Below are 15,997 nucleotides of genomic sequence, written 5' to 3'. Positions count from 1 at the left end.
AGCTCTCCTTTTTGGTTATTGCCTGCACTAATGAATCAATGAAACACACCTAAATAAAGAATCACAAACACCTATGACACCTGAAATGGGGGTGAAACCATGGCTAAAATGTATTGTCATCTCTTTGTGGTGTGACCAAGATGTATGCAAATTCCCTTAAATATATATTATATATAATATAACACACACACAAAGTCATGACCAAAATACTGGCACCCCTAAACTTCTTTCACAGAATGCAACGATACAAAAAAGCAAAGAACACATGTAAAATTTGATATCATTTCACACAGAATTCTACTATGGACTGGAGACAATTACTGGTACCTTTCCATAATTTATTTATTTATATTATGCACACACACACAAACATTATATAGAAGTTAAATTCTGCTAAACCAATTTATAGATAACCACTGGGCACCTTACTTCTTGGTCATACAGCATACAGAAAGTGCAGACTACATTGAATCAGTGCTTCACAATAGCAGAGAGACAAACAGAACCTACTTTTATAACTCCATGAGGTGCTGTATCATTATAAAAAACTGTATACCAACATACTGGCCATACCCATGGTTAGAACTCATGGTCTATATTATTTGTGTTTTATGATTTAAAGTACAGTATAATATTGCTTCAGTCATTTTATGAATAAGCTTGAAACTTTTTTGTATAAAATAAGTAAAATAGTATACATTTTTGCAGATATTACACTAATGGACATTTTTCGTGCAAGTTCCAAATCACATTCAAAACTGGTCAACAATCATCCACAGAAGCAAAACTTGTTATTAACTTAAAACCCATCTGTATATATTTAATTTTGTCATGTTTTCTACATATTATCTTTATTTCTTTCATGGAGGACACTTTATAAACGCTAAATCTATTTTCCCTTCCATCAATGCTTACCTGTTCACATAAAAATGGAAACAAAAAGCAATAGGATTAAATGACCTGGAAAATGGATATGAAATGTAATGTAAACTACTTGCACAGACAAACATGACGCTTGTGATAGCACTCCTTTACCCAGTGTTTGGCACAAATGATGTGTCAAAGGTCAGCTTCAGTCCTTTGGCCAACTATGGGTGGGGAAAAAACAAAACACAAAATAAGTATCTTGGGCTGATCATAAGAGGAAAAAAACAAATTATCAAGTTTATCAGCAAATGTAATCAAATGAAGCATCAAATGTCAATATCTTCTTTTCATACACACTAGTTAAGAGCAAGTAAGAAAAAACAGAACCCAAAACAAAACACATACTTGTCCATAACAGTGCAAAGTAGATAACGGAATTGGCCAACTTACCTGATCCTCCATGCTAACCTCCGTGGTTAGTGTGTTGTCTGTGTTCCATTTCTGGGTGAAACTAAGTCCCAAATCATGCATCTTGTATTTGGTCTCAAGGCTACCAGAGGCCTTGCCAGTGTCTGTGTTTGATGATCCAGAGGTGTTGAACTCCTGCCAGAAAAGACATTCATTAGTTTCTTATAAAAGAAAAACAAACTCCTTTTTACTTTTACAGGACCATAAGACATGTCATCATTCAGCCGATTACCTAATTAACTACATATGGCAGACTGTTCTAGGTTCCTGAGAAAGTTTATTTAAAGAAGTGCTTTCCAATTCCCATATTTGCACTTCCAGATTTCTATTGTTAAGCAAACTAATGTGTTGCTAATAACCCAGTACAGACACCAAACTCACACTGCTTTGAGAAGCATAGAATTGAAGTTTGTCTAAAGGGCTGTCAGTGGTTCAGCACCTGCTTATTTGGAGGCCCTCATCAGGACTTATGTGCCGTATTGACCACTCAGGTCTGCTCATACCACCTCCATGTGGCACCAAATTTCAATTCACTCTTTTCATGTGTAGTCCTTCACTGGTGGGAAGAGCTGCCCACATTCATCCAATCAGAGTGTTTAAGAAGCATTTGACTTTTATATTTTGTGATTATTTTGCTAATTACTAATGGTTTTTGATACTAGGTTAAATTTGCAGTTAAGGCAAGTCTAACTAACTAGTCTTGTGTTTTAATTGGCTTGCTTACTTTCAAGGTCTGCAACACTTTTCACTTGTTTTGGTCAGCGTTTGTAACCCATTGTTGTAACACTTGTTTCAAAACTGACTGAAACTGACTATGGTGACCTCATTTGTAAGCCTCTTTGGATAAAAACTTCTGGTAAATAAATTATATGTAAAATATGTGAACAAACAGCTGTATACAAGCTGAAAATGATTCCTTTTAAAAAGCAAAGACCGGGCACTAGGTTTAGGTGATCAATACACAAACTGCACCTCTGTCTCATTAAAAAAAAAAAAAACAGTTGGATTTTAACTATAGCAACAGTAATTGGTTTTTCAGAACCTCAAATGTTGCACTAAGGTTTTCACTGACCTTCAAAATGCCCCTTCACATTGTGTTTTCCCCCTCTCTGTAGCCCTTGCTTATGAGCTCAAAAAACACATACTGTACTGAACTGGAAATGAATTATTCCAGTGTCTACAGCAAGTAGCAAACTCTAGGCTGGGCAAGTAACAAGTGAATGTCTGATATGCCAGATTATAGTTTGTATTCAACATGGCACCAGATGGATGCTAAAACATCATACCTTGACATATTGTGCACAAGCAGTTCTTTCGTGTTGTCACAGGAACAGTTTTTCTAATGAAACCTGACAGACTAACGGCAGGAAACAGGACTTTTGCCAGCAATGGGAAATGTTTATAAATGCTTATGCTTTAATAAAAACAGTAAAACATTATATGATCTGGATTTTTTTGAATGTTCAATTGTCATTCCCAATAGGAAAGTATAAACATTACCACCCCTGAACAATGTTGCTCATGGCAGCCCTACCATCTGAATTAACCATACTGATGCACAATTTAAAAACCAGTAACTGAAATTTGAAAACTGCCTCTTAAACATTTCAATGCTGGAATGTACCTAGACTGGCTCTGTTGAAAAATCTAAAAATCAAAAAATGTGAGGAATCTAACAACCACAATACTTCCAAAGCATAAGCACACTGTGTTATTATATTTAGAGTTGGGCCATCTTACCATCTGTAGGAAGCATCCAATGGCAGCAAGAAAAAGAAAAAGAAACACTGCATTAACTACTATTTAATCTAGTAATTTGAATACAAAATGAATACCTGGACCATGATACATCCAGGAATTCACTCCTATCCATTCCTAGTTTCTAGACACTACAGAGAACTGGAAATTACAAAGACATGCTGCCATGCTGGTTATGGACCTTACTTAAGAAGCCACCTTTCTAGGCTTGATTACTCACCACTCCACTTTGAGACTTGGTCTTCAAGTCCAGCTTCACCGCTCCATACCCTGCAAATACCATACTTTGTTAGCCGAGCCAAAATCATACATTCTCTGCATTTTGCATTTCAATGTTTAACTATTTACGATAAGCAGGTCAATTGTTCCTCTTCATGTAAAAAGGAGAGACCAGTATGTCTGACTGATTTGTAATTCACTCTTCCTAATGCAATTTTTATAATCAATATAAATTTAGAAAGTGTGCGGTGTACAGCAATCTACCTTTTTTTTAATCTTTTCTGAAACCTCCTAACTATAAGTTAAAGGTTAAAATTCATCAAGGTAAACATTTAAATCGTTTTCACAATTAAATGTCACTGCATTTCAGGACTTGAGCCACTTTTATTGTATAAGTCAATAAGCAGTGTTGATAGGCTGGGAGTAAGAACACAACTCACATTTACTGTTGCAGAGGATACATTGTCTCAGGAGCGACCAAACTGCTGTAGTTATGTGAAGTGAGAACTTTTAAATGGAAGTCACAGGACCAGTAAGGTAAAGGAGTATTTTACCAGACTGAGTTTCCCATCGTCGTCTTTTCTCTTTTAGAAGGACTCATTCAGCAAATGACTGGGTTATAATGTCCAGAATCTCTCATCCCTGATACTTACAAAAAGGTTGTCCAGTTTTTTGCTTTGACTACTCAATATACAGTAGAACCTCGGTCATGAACCGAAGCAATTTCCCCCATAGGATTGTATGTAAATACAATTAATCCGTTCCAGACCATACGAACTGTATGTACATATATATATTTTTTAAGTTTTCTAAGCACAAATATAGTTAATCAAACCATAGAATGCAAAGCATAATAGTAAACTAAACGTGAAAACATTGAATAACACTGAGAAAACCTTGAACAACAGAGAAAACTAACACTGCAATAGTTCGCACTATAGCGCTACCAACCGCTGGCTAAAAGCACTTTTGTTTGATGAGTTTTAAGCACAGGGGAAAAAAATGAACATTTGAAAAAATCCGTAATTTAATAAACCACCAAGAAAAGTAACACTGCAACAATGTACGCTACGAACCAATTGCTGGAAACAGAAGTGAAAACAAAGTCAAGCCCAGTGCATTCTTTAACTGCCTTCCTACCTTAATGCGTCCAGCTCTCTCTTGCGCTGCCTGTGTGTCTGTATCTCGCGCTGCCTCTGTGTGTTTGTGTGTCGCGCTCTCTCCGGTGCTGCCTCTGTGTGTGTGTGTGTGTGTGTGTGTTTCGTGCTGTCTCACGCTGCCAGTGTGTGTTTGTTGCGCTCTCTCGCGCTACCCGTGTGTATGTGTGTCACGCTCTCTCTCTCTTGCTTGCTGCACAGGAAATGCACAGGGAGAGACTGAACATGTACAAACCGAAAGGGAAACTGGCTTCTTTGTATACCGAGTGTGTGGTCGTGAACCGTGGCAAAAGTTTGGCAAACTTTTTGGGCGTAAACCGAGTTGTACGTGTACCGAGACGTTCGTGAACCGAGGTTCCACTGTAGTAGCTTATTAAAGATTCTCATGACGTTATACAGTGTCTATAGAAAGTATTCACTTCTTGAAAGTTTTCATATTTTACTGTTAAACAACATTGAATCACAGTGGATATTTTAGAATCGGTTTTATGGAAAACTGGTAAAGAGAAAGCAACTGTTGTACATAATAACAACAAAAAAAATGAACAGAAGGCATATATATATATATATATATATATATATATATATATATATATATATATATATATACACACACACACACATACAGGTAAAATTCTTTTACAACGAACTGCCAGGGACCTAAAAAATATTTTGTTGTAATGAAAATTTCGTTCTGATGAGATTGTGTATGTGTTGCTATAGTGCTTTCTTTAACTTGTGTCCAGGTATTTGCAATCTTTTCAAGAGCTTCTTTCACGTTAATTTTAATCTTCTCCTGTCTAGTAATTTTTCTCAGCATTTTCCTTGCCGTAATACACTTTCAGGGCGCCAATGATGCCCAAACCCAATGTGTGAAGCACTGCTGTGCAATTGGTGGGAGGAATTCAAACCTAACATTATCTAGATGCAGAAGCATGTTGTCGGCAGCACAGTTATCAATCAGAAGCCGAATCATCCTTTTCTTCTTCTTTTTCCACACTGTGAGGTTTCAGAATTCTTTTCGGATCTCCCCACTCAACAGGAATGTCACGCTGAAGTTCATCATGAAGCGCAATTGCTGCGTTTGTGTAAGATTTGTTTGTCCATTGCCTGTGCAGGGCAACAGCAGGCTCACAGCGGTGCAGTGAGGCGCCACAGAGGCGAATCCTAAAAGATCGGGGTTGTGCTATAAGTCCCTGTCTTACACCCCAAAACACGAGGCTGAGTCTCAGTACTTTAGCAAAACCAGCCTTATTCAGCTTGAAAGAGGAATAGCAGGGTTATTTATTGTATTGTGATCTGCCACTCTCCTATACACAGACAGCAGTCAGACAGGGTTGTGACCAGGTTAGCGGCCAAGTAATCCTGTTCCCTGCATTTACAATGTTCCTTGCATCACCCATCAAGATCTTTTTTTGTTTTCTTTGGTGAAAAGCCGCAAGTGCTGTAAGCCTGCTGTTGCCCCAGCAATGGAAAACAGTCTTCCACAGATGTGGTGATCTCACTTCAGGACGCTCTCTGGCGTGTTGTCCAGTTGGGGAAGGTCCCGAGAGAGTTTAGAAACCTCAAATTTTCTTGAACGAGTGCCACATTAATAGGAATGTTTCTTGAACGAGCATCACTTCACCACATTTTCGACGTCTTCAAATGCAGCAGTTTGCATACGTTTGCAACCCAAGATTTTTTTTTTTTGCTCGGTCTCTCAAGAAAGATGACAGTGTCAATGGCGAAATTCCGAATTCACTGGCAATGTCTTGTTTCTTTAGGCCATAATCGAGAGCAGCAAAAATGTAAAGTTTACTGTTATCGTTTTTTCGTGTCTGCCGTTTCTATAGGAGGGTGAGAATGAGTTAAATTCCAATGGATGTTTTTCAAATGTTGACAAGCAATAAGCAAAAGGTATCGCTGAAAACCACAGAAAACAAAAACCTCAAAAAGGAAAGTACAAGGAAAGTTCAAAGAAAGAAATTTTTTTTTTTTTTTACAATGTTTCAGTTTGGGGATCGTTGTGCACAACTGAGCTGCAACCAGAGAAGGCTGAAATTTGGCAGGCTCATTCCTTACAGCTTACTTACAAAAGTTAACCAGGTTTCATTTCGAAATTCTACGCGTAACGGTCATAACAGTCGACAACGTCCGCCATGTTGAACTTTCTTATTTATGGCCCCATCTTCACGAAATTTGGTAGGCGGCTTCCCTGCGCTAACTGAAACCAATGTACGTACTTATTTCAGTGGTATGATGCCACTGTCGGCCGCCATATTGAACTTTTCAATGGTCTTTGTTACTTATGGGCCCATCTTCAAGAAATTTTGTACGCGGGTTCCCAACACTAACTGAATCCTACTTAGGTACATATATATGTCCATAGCCTGCAGCTCGGTCACTGTGTGAGGCGGCGTTGGGTCCCCCATCCCAACGCCTCACACGTTGTTGGCTGCCTGCCTATATAAGGCCGTCCGTCGCTCCAGTCTCTACATTCCCTTCCTTGCTTCACCACGGGATTCTCGTCTCCCTGCTGATAACTACAGCCTTTTTATTTAATGCACGGCTTCTCCGCTGTTTTATTGTTCATTTATTACGATTATAGTTATTGTGTAGGTATTTTAGACTTACTTTACATTGTTCAGGTACCCATTTCCTTTATCATTCCAACCGTACCCCCATTGACATGTCTATCGAGGTGATCACCATCGATCAAAGAACTGTCACTTACTGAGTGGTTTCCATGCCCAGAGATGGCACCTACCTTTTCCATTCTCTTTGTTACATATTGCACGGCCACATCAGGATTACTCTTGATATCCGGAGGAACATTGTGTCTTATGTATTAAATGACTGGGACAGGTTCAAGGTGTGGACTGATGACGGTACAGGAGATAATTATACTACACAGGAGCACTATAAGAGTGAAATGCTTAAGCCCTTCACCTATGGATCTGCATGTGAGTTGATGGCTGCCGCTGAATTGTTCGTTGTAAACTTTCAAGTGTACCGAAATGGCCAAATATTTTACACCTTTTGACAACCGCCAATGCCTCTTAAACATCTTAGATTCACAGGTGACGATTTCAGTAGTGGACACTTTGATGTTTATGAATGTTTAAACTCTCAAAAGCTTGATGTGAAGTTATCGATGAAATCGGTTATATACTTACAACGCTTGACAGATGCCGAATGTCTCTTCAATACAAGTCCTACAAATACTGTCGTAATTGAAACAAACCATGAAACTCAAACCGATTATGACAGCAGCAATCCAAGCTGTGGGATTTGAAACAAGATTACTGTTCACATGGCCAACTGTACGTTGCCTGCTCAAGAGTAAGCTCAGCGCACAGCTTGGTCATATTACAACCGGAGGGCCGAACTCACAATGTGGTATACAAAGAGATCCTTAACAAATAATTATTGGTATATTTTCCCTCAGTTTAAAAAGGTTTAATTTTCTTCTTAATAAAAATTTTAAGGCAGTACTTCGCCGCTGCGAAGTGCTGGTATTTTGCTAGTCATTTAAGTAAATTAGTACTGGCATTCACAAAATACAATGCAGGGGGTAAACTTTAATGTGTGGAAGGGTTGGAGATCCCCCAGTATAACAAGAAATGGGGGGGTTTTAATCTTGGGGGAATTTCAGAATAATGTTTACAAAGAATTTTATACCATGAACTGTCATATCTTCTTATGTGCATGTTCTAAATGTATTCTCGGACATTTTTTTTCCAGTACCCAAATAATACTGCTTAAAAACAAAAAAAAAGAAAATGAGCAATTATCTATACTGATGAATTAGTCAATTCCAAGATAATTCAGGATATACAAAGCTCTTTAAAGCAGTTTTTCTAACAACATGCTTTTAAAGTCTGGTTTGTCAGAGAACCACTCTCTAAGTTTTTACTGTTGGCTATTGTAAGATTTATATTTGCCAGATTACCAGGTTAAAAATTACTACTAAAAAGTAATATATCATGGATAAGTCAAATTAGTCTAGTTATATTTTCATTTCTTCTTACAAATGCATGACAATACAGTTAAATGATCACACTCCATCCAATCGGTAATATCATCCATCCATTATCCAACCCGCTATATCCTACAGTGGGTACGGAAAGTATTCAGACCCCCTTCAATTTTTCACTCTTTGTTATATTGCAGCCATTTGCTAAAATCATTTAAATTAATTTTTTTCCTCATTAATGTACACACAGCACCCCATATTGACAGACAAAAAAATAATTTTTGAAATTGTTGCAGATTTATTAAAAAAGAAAAACTGAAATATCACATGGTCCTAAGTATTCAGACCCTTTGCTCAGTATTTAGTAGAAGCCCCCTTTTGAGCTAATACAGCCATGAGTCTTCTTGGGAAAGATGCAACAAGTTTTTCACACCTGGATTTGGGGATCCTCTGCCATTCCTCCTTGCAGATCCTCTCCAGTTCTGTCAGATTGGATGGTAAACGTTGGTGGACAGCCATTTTTAGGTCTCTCCAGAGATGCTCAATTGGGTTTAAGTCAGGGCCCTGGCTGGGCCATTCAAGAACAATCACAGAGTTGTTGTGAAGCCACTCCTTCATTATTTTAGCTGTGTGCTTAGGGTCATTGTCTTGTTGGAAGGTAAACCTTCGGCCCAGTCTGAGGTCCTTAGCACTCTGGAGAAGGTTTTTGTCCAGGATATCCCTGTACTTGGCCGCATTCATCTTTCCCTCGATTGCAACCAGTCTTCCTGTCCCTGCAGCTGAAAAACACCACCACAACATGATGCTACCACCGCCATGCTTCACTGTGGGGACTGCATTGGACAAGTGATGAGCAGTGCCTAGTTGTCTCCACACATACCGCTTAGAATTAAGGCCAACAAGTTCTATCTTGGTCTCATCAGACCAGAGGATCTTATTTCTCATCATCTCAGAGTCCTTCAGGTGTCTTTTAGCAAACTCCATGCGGGTTGTCATGTGTCTTGCACTGAGGAGAGGCTTCTGACAGGCCACTCTGCCATAAAGCCCTGACTGGTGGAGGGCTGCAGTGATGGTTGACTTTCTACAACTTTCTCCCATCTCCTGACTGCATCTCTGGAGCTCAGCCAAAGTGATCTTTGGGTTCTTCTTTACCTCTCTCACCAAGGCTCTTCTCACATGGTAGCTCAGCTTGGCTGGACGGCCAGCTCTAGGAAGGGTTCTGGTCGTCCCAAAAGTCTTCCATATAAGGATTATGGAGGCCACTGTGCTCTTGGGAACCTTAAGTGCATCAGAAATTTTTTTGTAACCGTGGCCAGATCTGTGCCTTGCCACAATTCTGTCTCTGAGCTCTTCAGGCTGTTCCTTTGACCTCATGATTCTCATTTGCTCTGACATGCATTGTGAGCTGTAAGGTCTTATATAGACAGGTGTGTGGCTTTCCTAATCAAGTCCAATCAGTATAACACAGCTGGACTCAAATGAAGGTGATCTGAAGGATGATCAGAAGAAATGGAAAGCAACTGAGTTAAATATACGAGTGTCATAGCAAATGGTCTGAATACTTAGGACCATGTGATATTTCAGTTTTTCTTTTTTAATAAATCTGCAACAATTTCAAAAATTATTTTTTTTGTCTGTCAATATGAGGTGCTGTGTGTACATTAATGAGGAAAAAAATTAATCTAAATGATTTTAGCAAATGGCTGCAATATAACAAGAGTGAAAAATTGAAGGGGGTCTGAATACTTTCCGTACCCACTGTAACTACGGGGGTCTGCTGGAGCCAATCCCAGCCAACAGAGGGCACAAGGCAGGAAACAAACCCCGGGCAGGGCACCAGCACACCGCACGGCACACACACACACACACACACACACACACTAGGGGCAATTTAGGATTGCCAATGCACCTAACCTGCATGTCTTTGGACTGTGGTAGGAAACCGGAGCACCAGGAGGAAACCTACGCAGACACGGGGAAAACATGCAAACTCATTTCCTCTCTAAGTACACGCAGTCTTCTTTCTGAACTAACTCCATAATGGAATAAAAGTGGCAATAACGAGAGACTGTTTGTGTGGCTTGCCTTGTTTTCCTTTTTTAATAAATCCAATTCCTGCAATTACAAGCTAAATTTCTCCTGCCTCATACTTAAAGCACTCTTGAGACATGACTTCTGTTTTCTTTTCAATATGTGTTGATTGGGTTCTTTATCATCACCTTCTTCTTCTTTTGGCTGCTCCAGTTAGGGGTCGCCACAGCGAATCATCTTTTTCCATATCTTTCTGTCCTCTGCATCTTGTTCTGTTACACCCATCACCTACATGTCCTCTCTCACCACATCCATAAACCTTCTCTTAGGCTTTCCTCTTTTCCTCTTCCCTGGCAGCTCTATCCTTAGCATCCTTCTCCTAATATACCCAGCATCTCTCCTCTGCACATGCCCAAACCAATGCAATCACACCTCTCTGACTTTGTCTCCCGACTGTCCAACTTGAGCGGACCCTCTAATGTCCTCATTTCTAATCCTATCCATCCTCGTCACACCCAGTGCAAATCTTAGCATCTTTAACTCTGCTACATCCAGCTCTGTCTCCTGCTTTCTGGTCAGTGCCACCATCTCCAACCCATATAACATAGCTGGTCTCACTACTGTCCTGTAGACCTTCCCTTTTACTCTTGCTGATACCCGTCTGTCACAAATTACTCCTGACACTCTTCTCCATCCATTCCACCCTGCCTGCACTCTCTTTTTCACCTCTCTTCCCAAATCCCCCTTACTCTGTACTGTTGATCCCAAGTATTTAAACTCATCCACCTTTGCCAACTCTACTCCCTGCATCCTCACCATTCCACTGACATTCCTCTCATTTACACACATGTATTCTGTCTTGTTCCTACTGACCATCATTCCTCTCCTCTCTAGAGCAGATCTCTACCTCTCCAGGGTCTCCTCAACCTGCTTCCTACTATCGCTACAGATCACAATGTCATCAGCAAACATCATAGTCCACAGGGACTCCTGTCTAATCTCGTCTGTCAACCTGTCCATCACCATTGCAAATAGGAAAGGGCTCAGAGCTGATCCCTGATGTAATCCCACCTCCAACTTGAATGCATCCGTCGCTCCTACTGCAGACCTCACCACTGTCACACTTCCCTCGTACATATCCTGTGCGACTCTTACGTACTTCTCTGCCACTCCCGACTTCCTCATACAATATGACAGCTCATCTTAAGGCACCTCCTGCTTTCTCCAGGTCCACAAAGACACAATGCAACTCCTTCTGGCCTTCTCTAAACTTCTCCACCAACATCCTCAGAGCAAACATTGCATCTGTGGTGCTCTTTCTTGGCATGAAACCATACTGCTGCTCACTAATCATCACCTCACTTCTTAACCTAGCTTCCACTACTCTTCTTATAACTTCATGCTATGGCTCATCAATTTTATCCCCCTGTAGTTACTACAGTCCTGTACATCCCCCTTATTCTTAAATATCAGCACCAGTACACTTCTTCTCCACTCCTCAGGCATCCTCTCACTTTCCAAGATTCCATTAAACAATCTGGTTAAAAACTCCACTGCCATCTCTCCTAAACACCTCCATGCTTCCATAGGTATGTCATCTGGACCAACGTCCTTTCCATTTTTCATCTTCTTCATAGCTGTCCTAACTTCCTCCTCGTTAATCTGTTGTGCTTCCCGATTCACTATCTCCACATCATCCAACCTCTTCTCTCTCTCATTCTCTTCATTCATCAGCCTCTCAAAGTACTCTTTCCATCTGCTCAACACACTCTCCTCGCTTGTGAGTACGTTTCCATCTTTATCCTTTATCACCCTAACCTGCTGCACATCTTTCCCAGCTCGGTCCCTCTGTCTAGCCAATCGGTACAGGTCCTTTTCTTCCCCTTGGTGTCCAACCTCTCATACAACTCATCATATGCCTTTTCTTTAGCCTTTGCCACCTCTCTCTTCACCTTGTGCCTTATCTCCTTGTACTCTTGTCTACTTTCTGCATCTCTCTGACTATCACACTTCTTCTTTGCCATCCTCTTCCTCTGTATACTCTCCTGTATTTCCTCATTCCACCACCAGGTTTCCTTTTCCTCCTCCTTCTTTCCAGATGTCACGCCAAGCACCCTTCTTGCTGTCACCCTTACTTCATCTGCTGTAGTTTCCCAGCTGTCTGGTAACTCTTCACTGCCACCCAGTGCCTGTCTCACCTCCTCCCTAAACTCAACCTTGCAGTCTTCCTTTTTCAACTTCCACCATTTGATCCTTGGCTCTGCCCTCACTCTCTTCCTCTTCTTGATCTCCAACGTCATCCTACAGACCACCATCCTATGCTGCTTAACTACACTTTTCCCTGCCACCACTTTACAATCTTCAATCTCCTTCAGATCAACTCTTCTGCATAGGATGTAATCTACCTGTGTGCATCTTCCTCCACTCTTGTACGTAACCCTATGTTCCTCCCTCTTCTTAAAATACGTATTCACCACAGCCATGTCCATCCTTTTGGCAAAATCCACTATCCTCTGACCTTCTTCATTCCTCTCCTTGACACCATACCTACCCATCACCTCCTCGTCTCCTCTGTTCCCTTCACCAACATGCCCACTGAAATCCACTCCAATCACCACTTTCTGTCCCTTGGGTACACTGTTCATCACTTCATCCAACTCACTCCAAAAATATTCTCTCTCACCCATTGTACACCAAACCTGCGGTGCATATGCACTAACAACATTCATCATCACACACAATTTCCAGCTTTATAATCATTACTCTGCCCGACACTCTTTTCTCCTCCAGAACACTCTTAACATACTGTTCCTTCAGAATAACCCCCACCCCATTTCTCCTCCCATCCACACCATGATAGAACAATTTGAATCCACCTCCATTCCACCTGGCCTTACTCCCCTTTCATTTAGTCTCTTGCATGCACAATATATCAACCTTCCTCCTCTCCATCATATCTGCTAACTCTCTCCCCTTAGTGATACTGCCAACATTCAAAGTTCCTACTCTCAGTTCCACTCTCTTTACTTTCCTCCTCTCCTCCTGCCTCCGGACACGTCTCCGTCCTCTTCTTCTCCTTCTTCTTCTTTGGCCAACAGTAGCCCAATTTCCGCCAGCACCCTGTTGGCTAACAGTACTGGTGGTGGTCATTGTTAACCCGGGGCTCGACCAATCTAGTATGGAAATTTGTATTGTTGTCCACATATTGATTTGGCAAAATTTTACACCGGATGCCCTTCCTGACGTAACCCTCCCCATTTATCCGGGCTCGAGACCGGCACGAAGAAACACACTGGTTTGTGCAGCCCCTGTGGCTGGGTTGGTGCTTTATCATCACCTTAGTGAGCCATTTCCATATGACATTTTACTCACGACTTTCACATGTATTCTTGTGCCTTCTGAAGTAATTTGTTTACTTGCAGTCACGCAATCATGCATGAGTACATGAGTATGTCAGTCTTTCTCGGTTTTACCAATTCTGTAAAAACATATATGATGTATTAAGAACTTTGGTATCAACTTGGTACAGAAAAATTGGTTCTTGTGACAGCCCTACTTTCCACCAGTGTCCCAGAGTATGTAATTTGCTATTTAATCATAATTCCGTTGAGCGGAAAAAAAAAAACACAAAGTAGGAAAACAAGCCATTACAGGTAGTTAACATAGCAGCTGAAAGCAGCATACTATGGCAGAGTACGACACTATCATAATGCAAGCCCACTTCAACTCACAACAAGCTATTTCAAAGATGGTAGAGGTAAGAAAGTTTCATACAACAATCATGTTTCAGATATGATGTAAACTACTGGAAAAAAAACATCTCAATCATTGAAAGTACAACAGGACTTACCGTATCCTTTGCTAAAGATATCCTTGGCAGATTTGCCCAAGTCTGAATACGAAGGAGGAACAGCCATTGTGCCTATGGTGTGGAGAGAGACAAAAAATAATATTTATAACGGAGATTAAACTTCATGCATAAATTTATTTGTTACATCTTGGCACACACAAGATACAAAAAAATCTTTAATGTGCAGCAAAGACAACAACATTTTTGACGATGTCAATGGTTATGGGATGTTAACTGACATCTAGAATTGTTTACCAACTAACAAATTAAACACACAATATCTCTATGCATTTTGGCAAAGTTGCATAAAGATGCATCACATAAAATAGTACATATAGAGTTGTGTAAAATAATAATAATAATGCATTTTATTTATAGGGCACTTTACATTTGCAGTAAATGTCAAAGTGCTAAAATGAGTGAATCCTGTAGTGAGACTTCTTGTAAGGATGACAATCACTGCAAATGTACCTGTCACAATGACTTTAAAGTAGCAGGTAATTCTTTAATTGCACTTTTATTGAGCCCCTGTTTATGTCACAGGTTCACTGGTCTCCATTAAACACTCACATTACTATATGCTTCTTAATTCTATCAATTGTTGGAAAACGTTTTACAGAAAATGAAAAGATTATTATGACCTTAGACTGACAGCTGAGTGATTACACCCACAATGTTCTGTTCCAGTGCTGCTGGGAAAGCAGCCTCACTAAAAACCAACCAGCAAGCACAGTCTATCCTCTTCTAAACCACTGTGTAAATCTTATTTACGATGGCTGAACAGACAAAAGTGGTTATATGGTGAACGATTTTAAAGGATTACCAACCTAATGTTGACATCTTCAATATCACAATTGTCTTGTTCAATCTATTTTTCATTATATCTCATATATGCATTTCATGTTGTATGTAGTCTTCCCCATCACTGCGCTCTTGCAGACCATTAAAAAACCTATTTAGCATATACACCACAAGTTACATTATAAAACAAAATAATGAACTTGACTGCATAGCTGTCAACCTATTGCAATTTCAGGTCCTGAAGTGCTAAGGTGAAATGAACTTTCTTTCAAACATCACTACAACTTAATTGGCCACCACTGTTAAACTGTACTCAATAACAGGATCTGAAAAAGCCATTCACGTCAATTCTCTCTGTTGGGTAAGAGCACATTAAAAGCAATGTCATGAATAATATAAAAAACAAAATCATCAAAACGAATGAAAATAGAAAAGCAATACCGGGCAAATGTGCAAATTTCACACTTTGCATGACACACTGGTCAATCAGGAGAGCACCATCAGCACATTGCTGAATCCTACCGCAGTGTTTCAGAAGAATGATTTTCAAGGTTTTTTTTTTACCAGCTGTCATTATGTTAAAACATTTCTTATGGCTGCAACTGTGCCGTTCCTGACATTTTAAGATTCATTTTAATAGATTATTGTCATAATTATTGTCTTTATTTTTCATTATTTATTTTACTCTTTAGACTTGAATGTGTGGTTTTTATGCACAGGCTGTTATAGTACTGAAGTGTCCCCTTGGGAGAGATTTAATGATGAATGTATCCATCCATCTATCTATCTATCATAGGTTGTGCCCAGGCAGGAATTTACTTAGGAGTTGGGAGGCAGCAAGGAAAAGCACCACGCAAATGCCCTGTACATTAAAATTACTATCTAGGG

The 15,997-nt window shown here is 40.0% G+C and overlaps 1 protein-coding gene across 2 annotated transcripts in view; it reads right to left on the bottom strand.

Annotated features, from left to right (window-relative positions):
* LOC120538806 (voltage-dependent anion-selective channel protein 2-like) overlaps positions 1-15,997 on the bottom strand; it is a 46,893-nt gene that overhangs the window by 12,046 nt on the left and 18,850 nt on the right. Inside the window, exons 2-6 of one of the 2 annotated variants that reach the window (XM_039768287.1) lie at positions 14,309-14,380; positions 3,314-3,363; positions 3,076-3,078; positions 1,318-1,470; positions 1,036-1,088 (exon numbers count right to left, since the gene is read on the bottom strand). In XM_039768287.1, the coding sequence (XP_039624221.1) occupies positions 1,036-1,088; positions 1,318-1,470; positions 3,076-3,078; positions 3,314-3,363; positions 14,309-14,375 (326 nt within the window). In that variant the 5' untranslated portion in view covers positions 14,376-14,380. The remainder of the gene's footprint in view (positions 1-1,035; positions 1,089-1,317; positions 1,471-3,075; positions 3,079-3,313; positions 3,364-14,308; positions 14,381-15,997) is intronic. The other variant, XM_039768289.1, reaches the window with a different exon arrangement.

Source organism: Polypterus senegalus, chromosome 11 (genome assembly GCF_016835505.1).
Source record: "Polypterus senegalus isolate Bchr_013 chromosome 11, ASM1683550v1, whole genome shotgun sequence".
Classification (NCBI taxonomy): domain Eukaryota; kingdom Metazoa; phylum Chordata; class Cladistia; order Polypteriformes; family Polypteridae; genus Polypterus; species Polypterus senegalus.
This window is presented reverse-complemented; position numbering and strand designations above follow the sequence as displayed.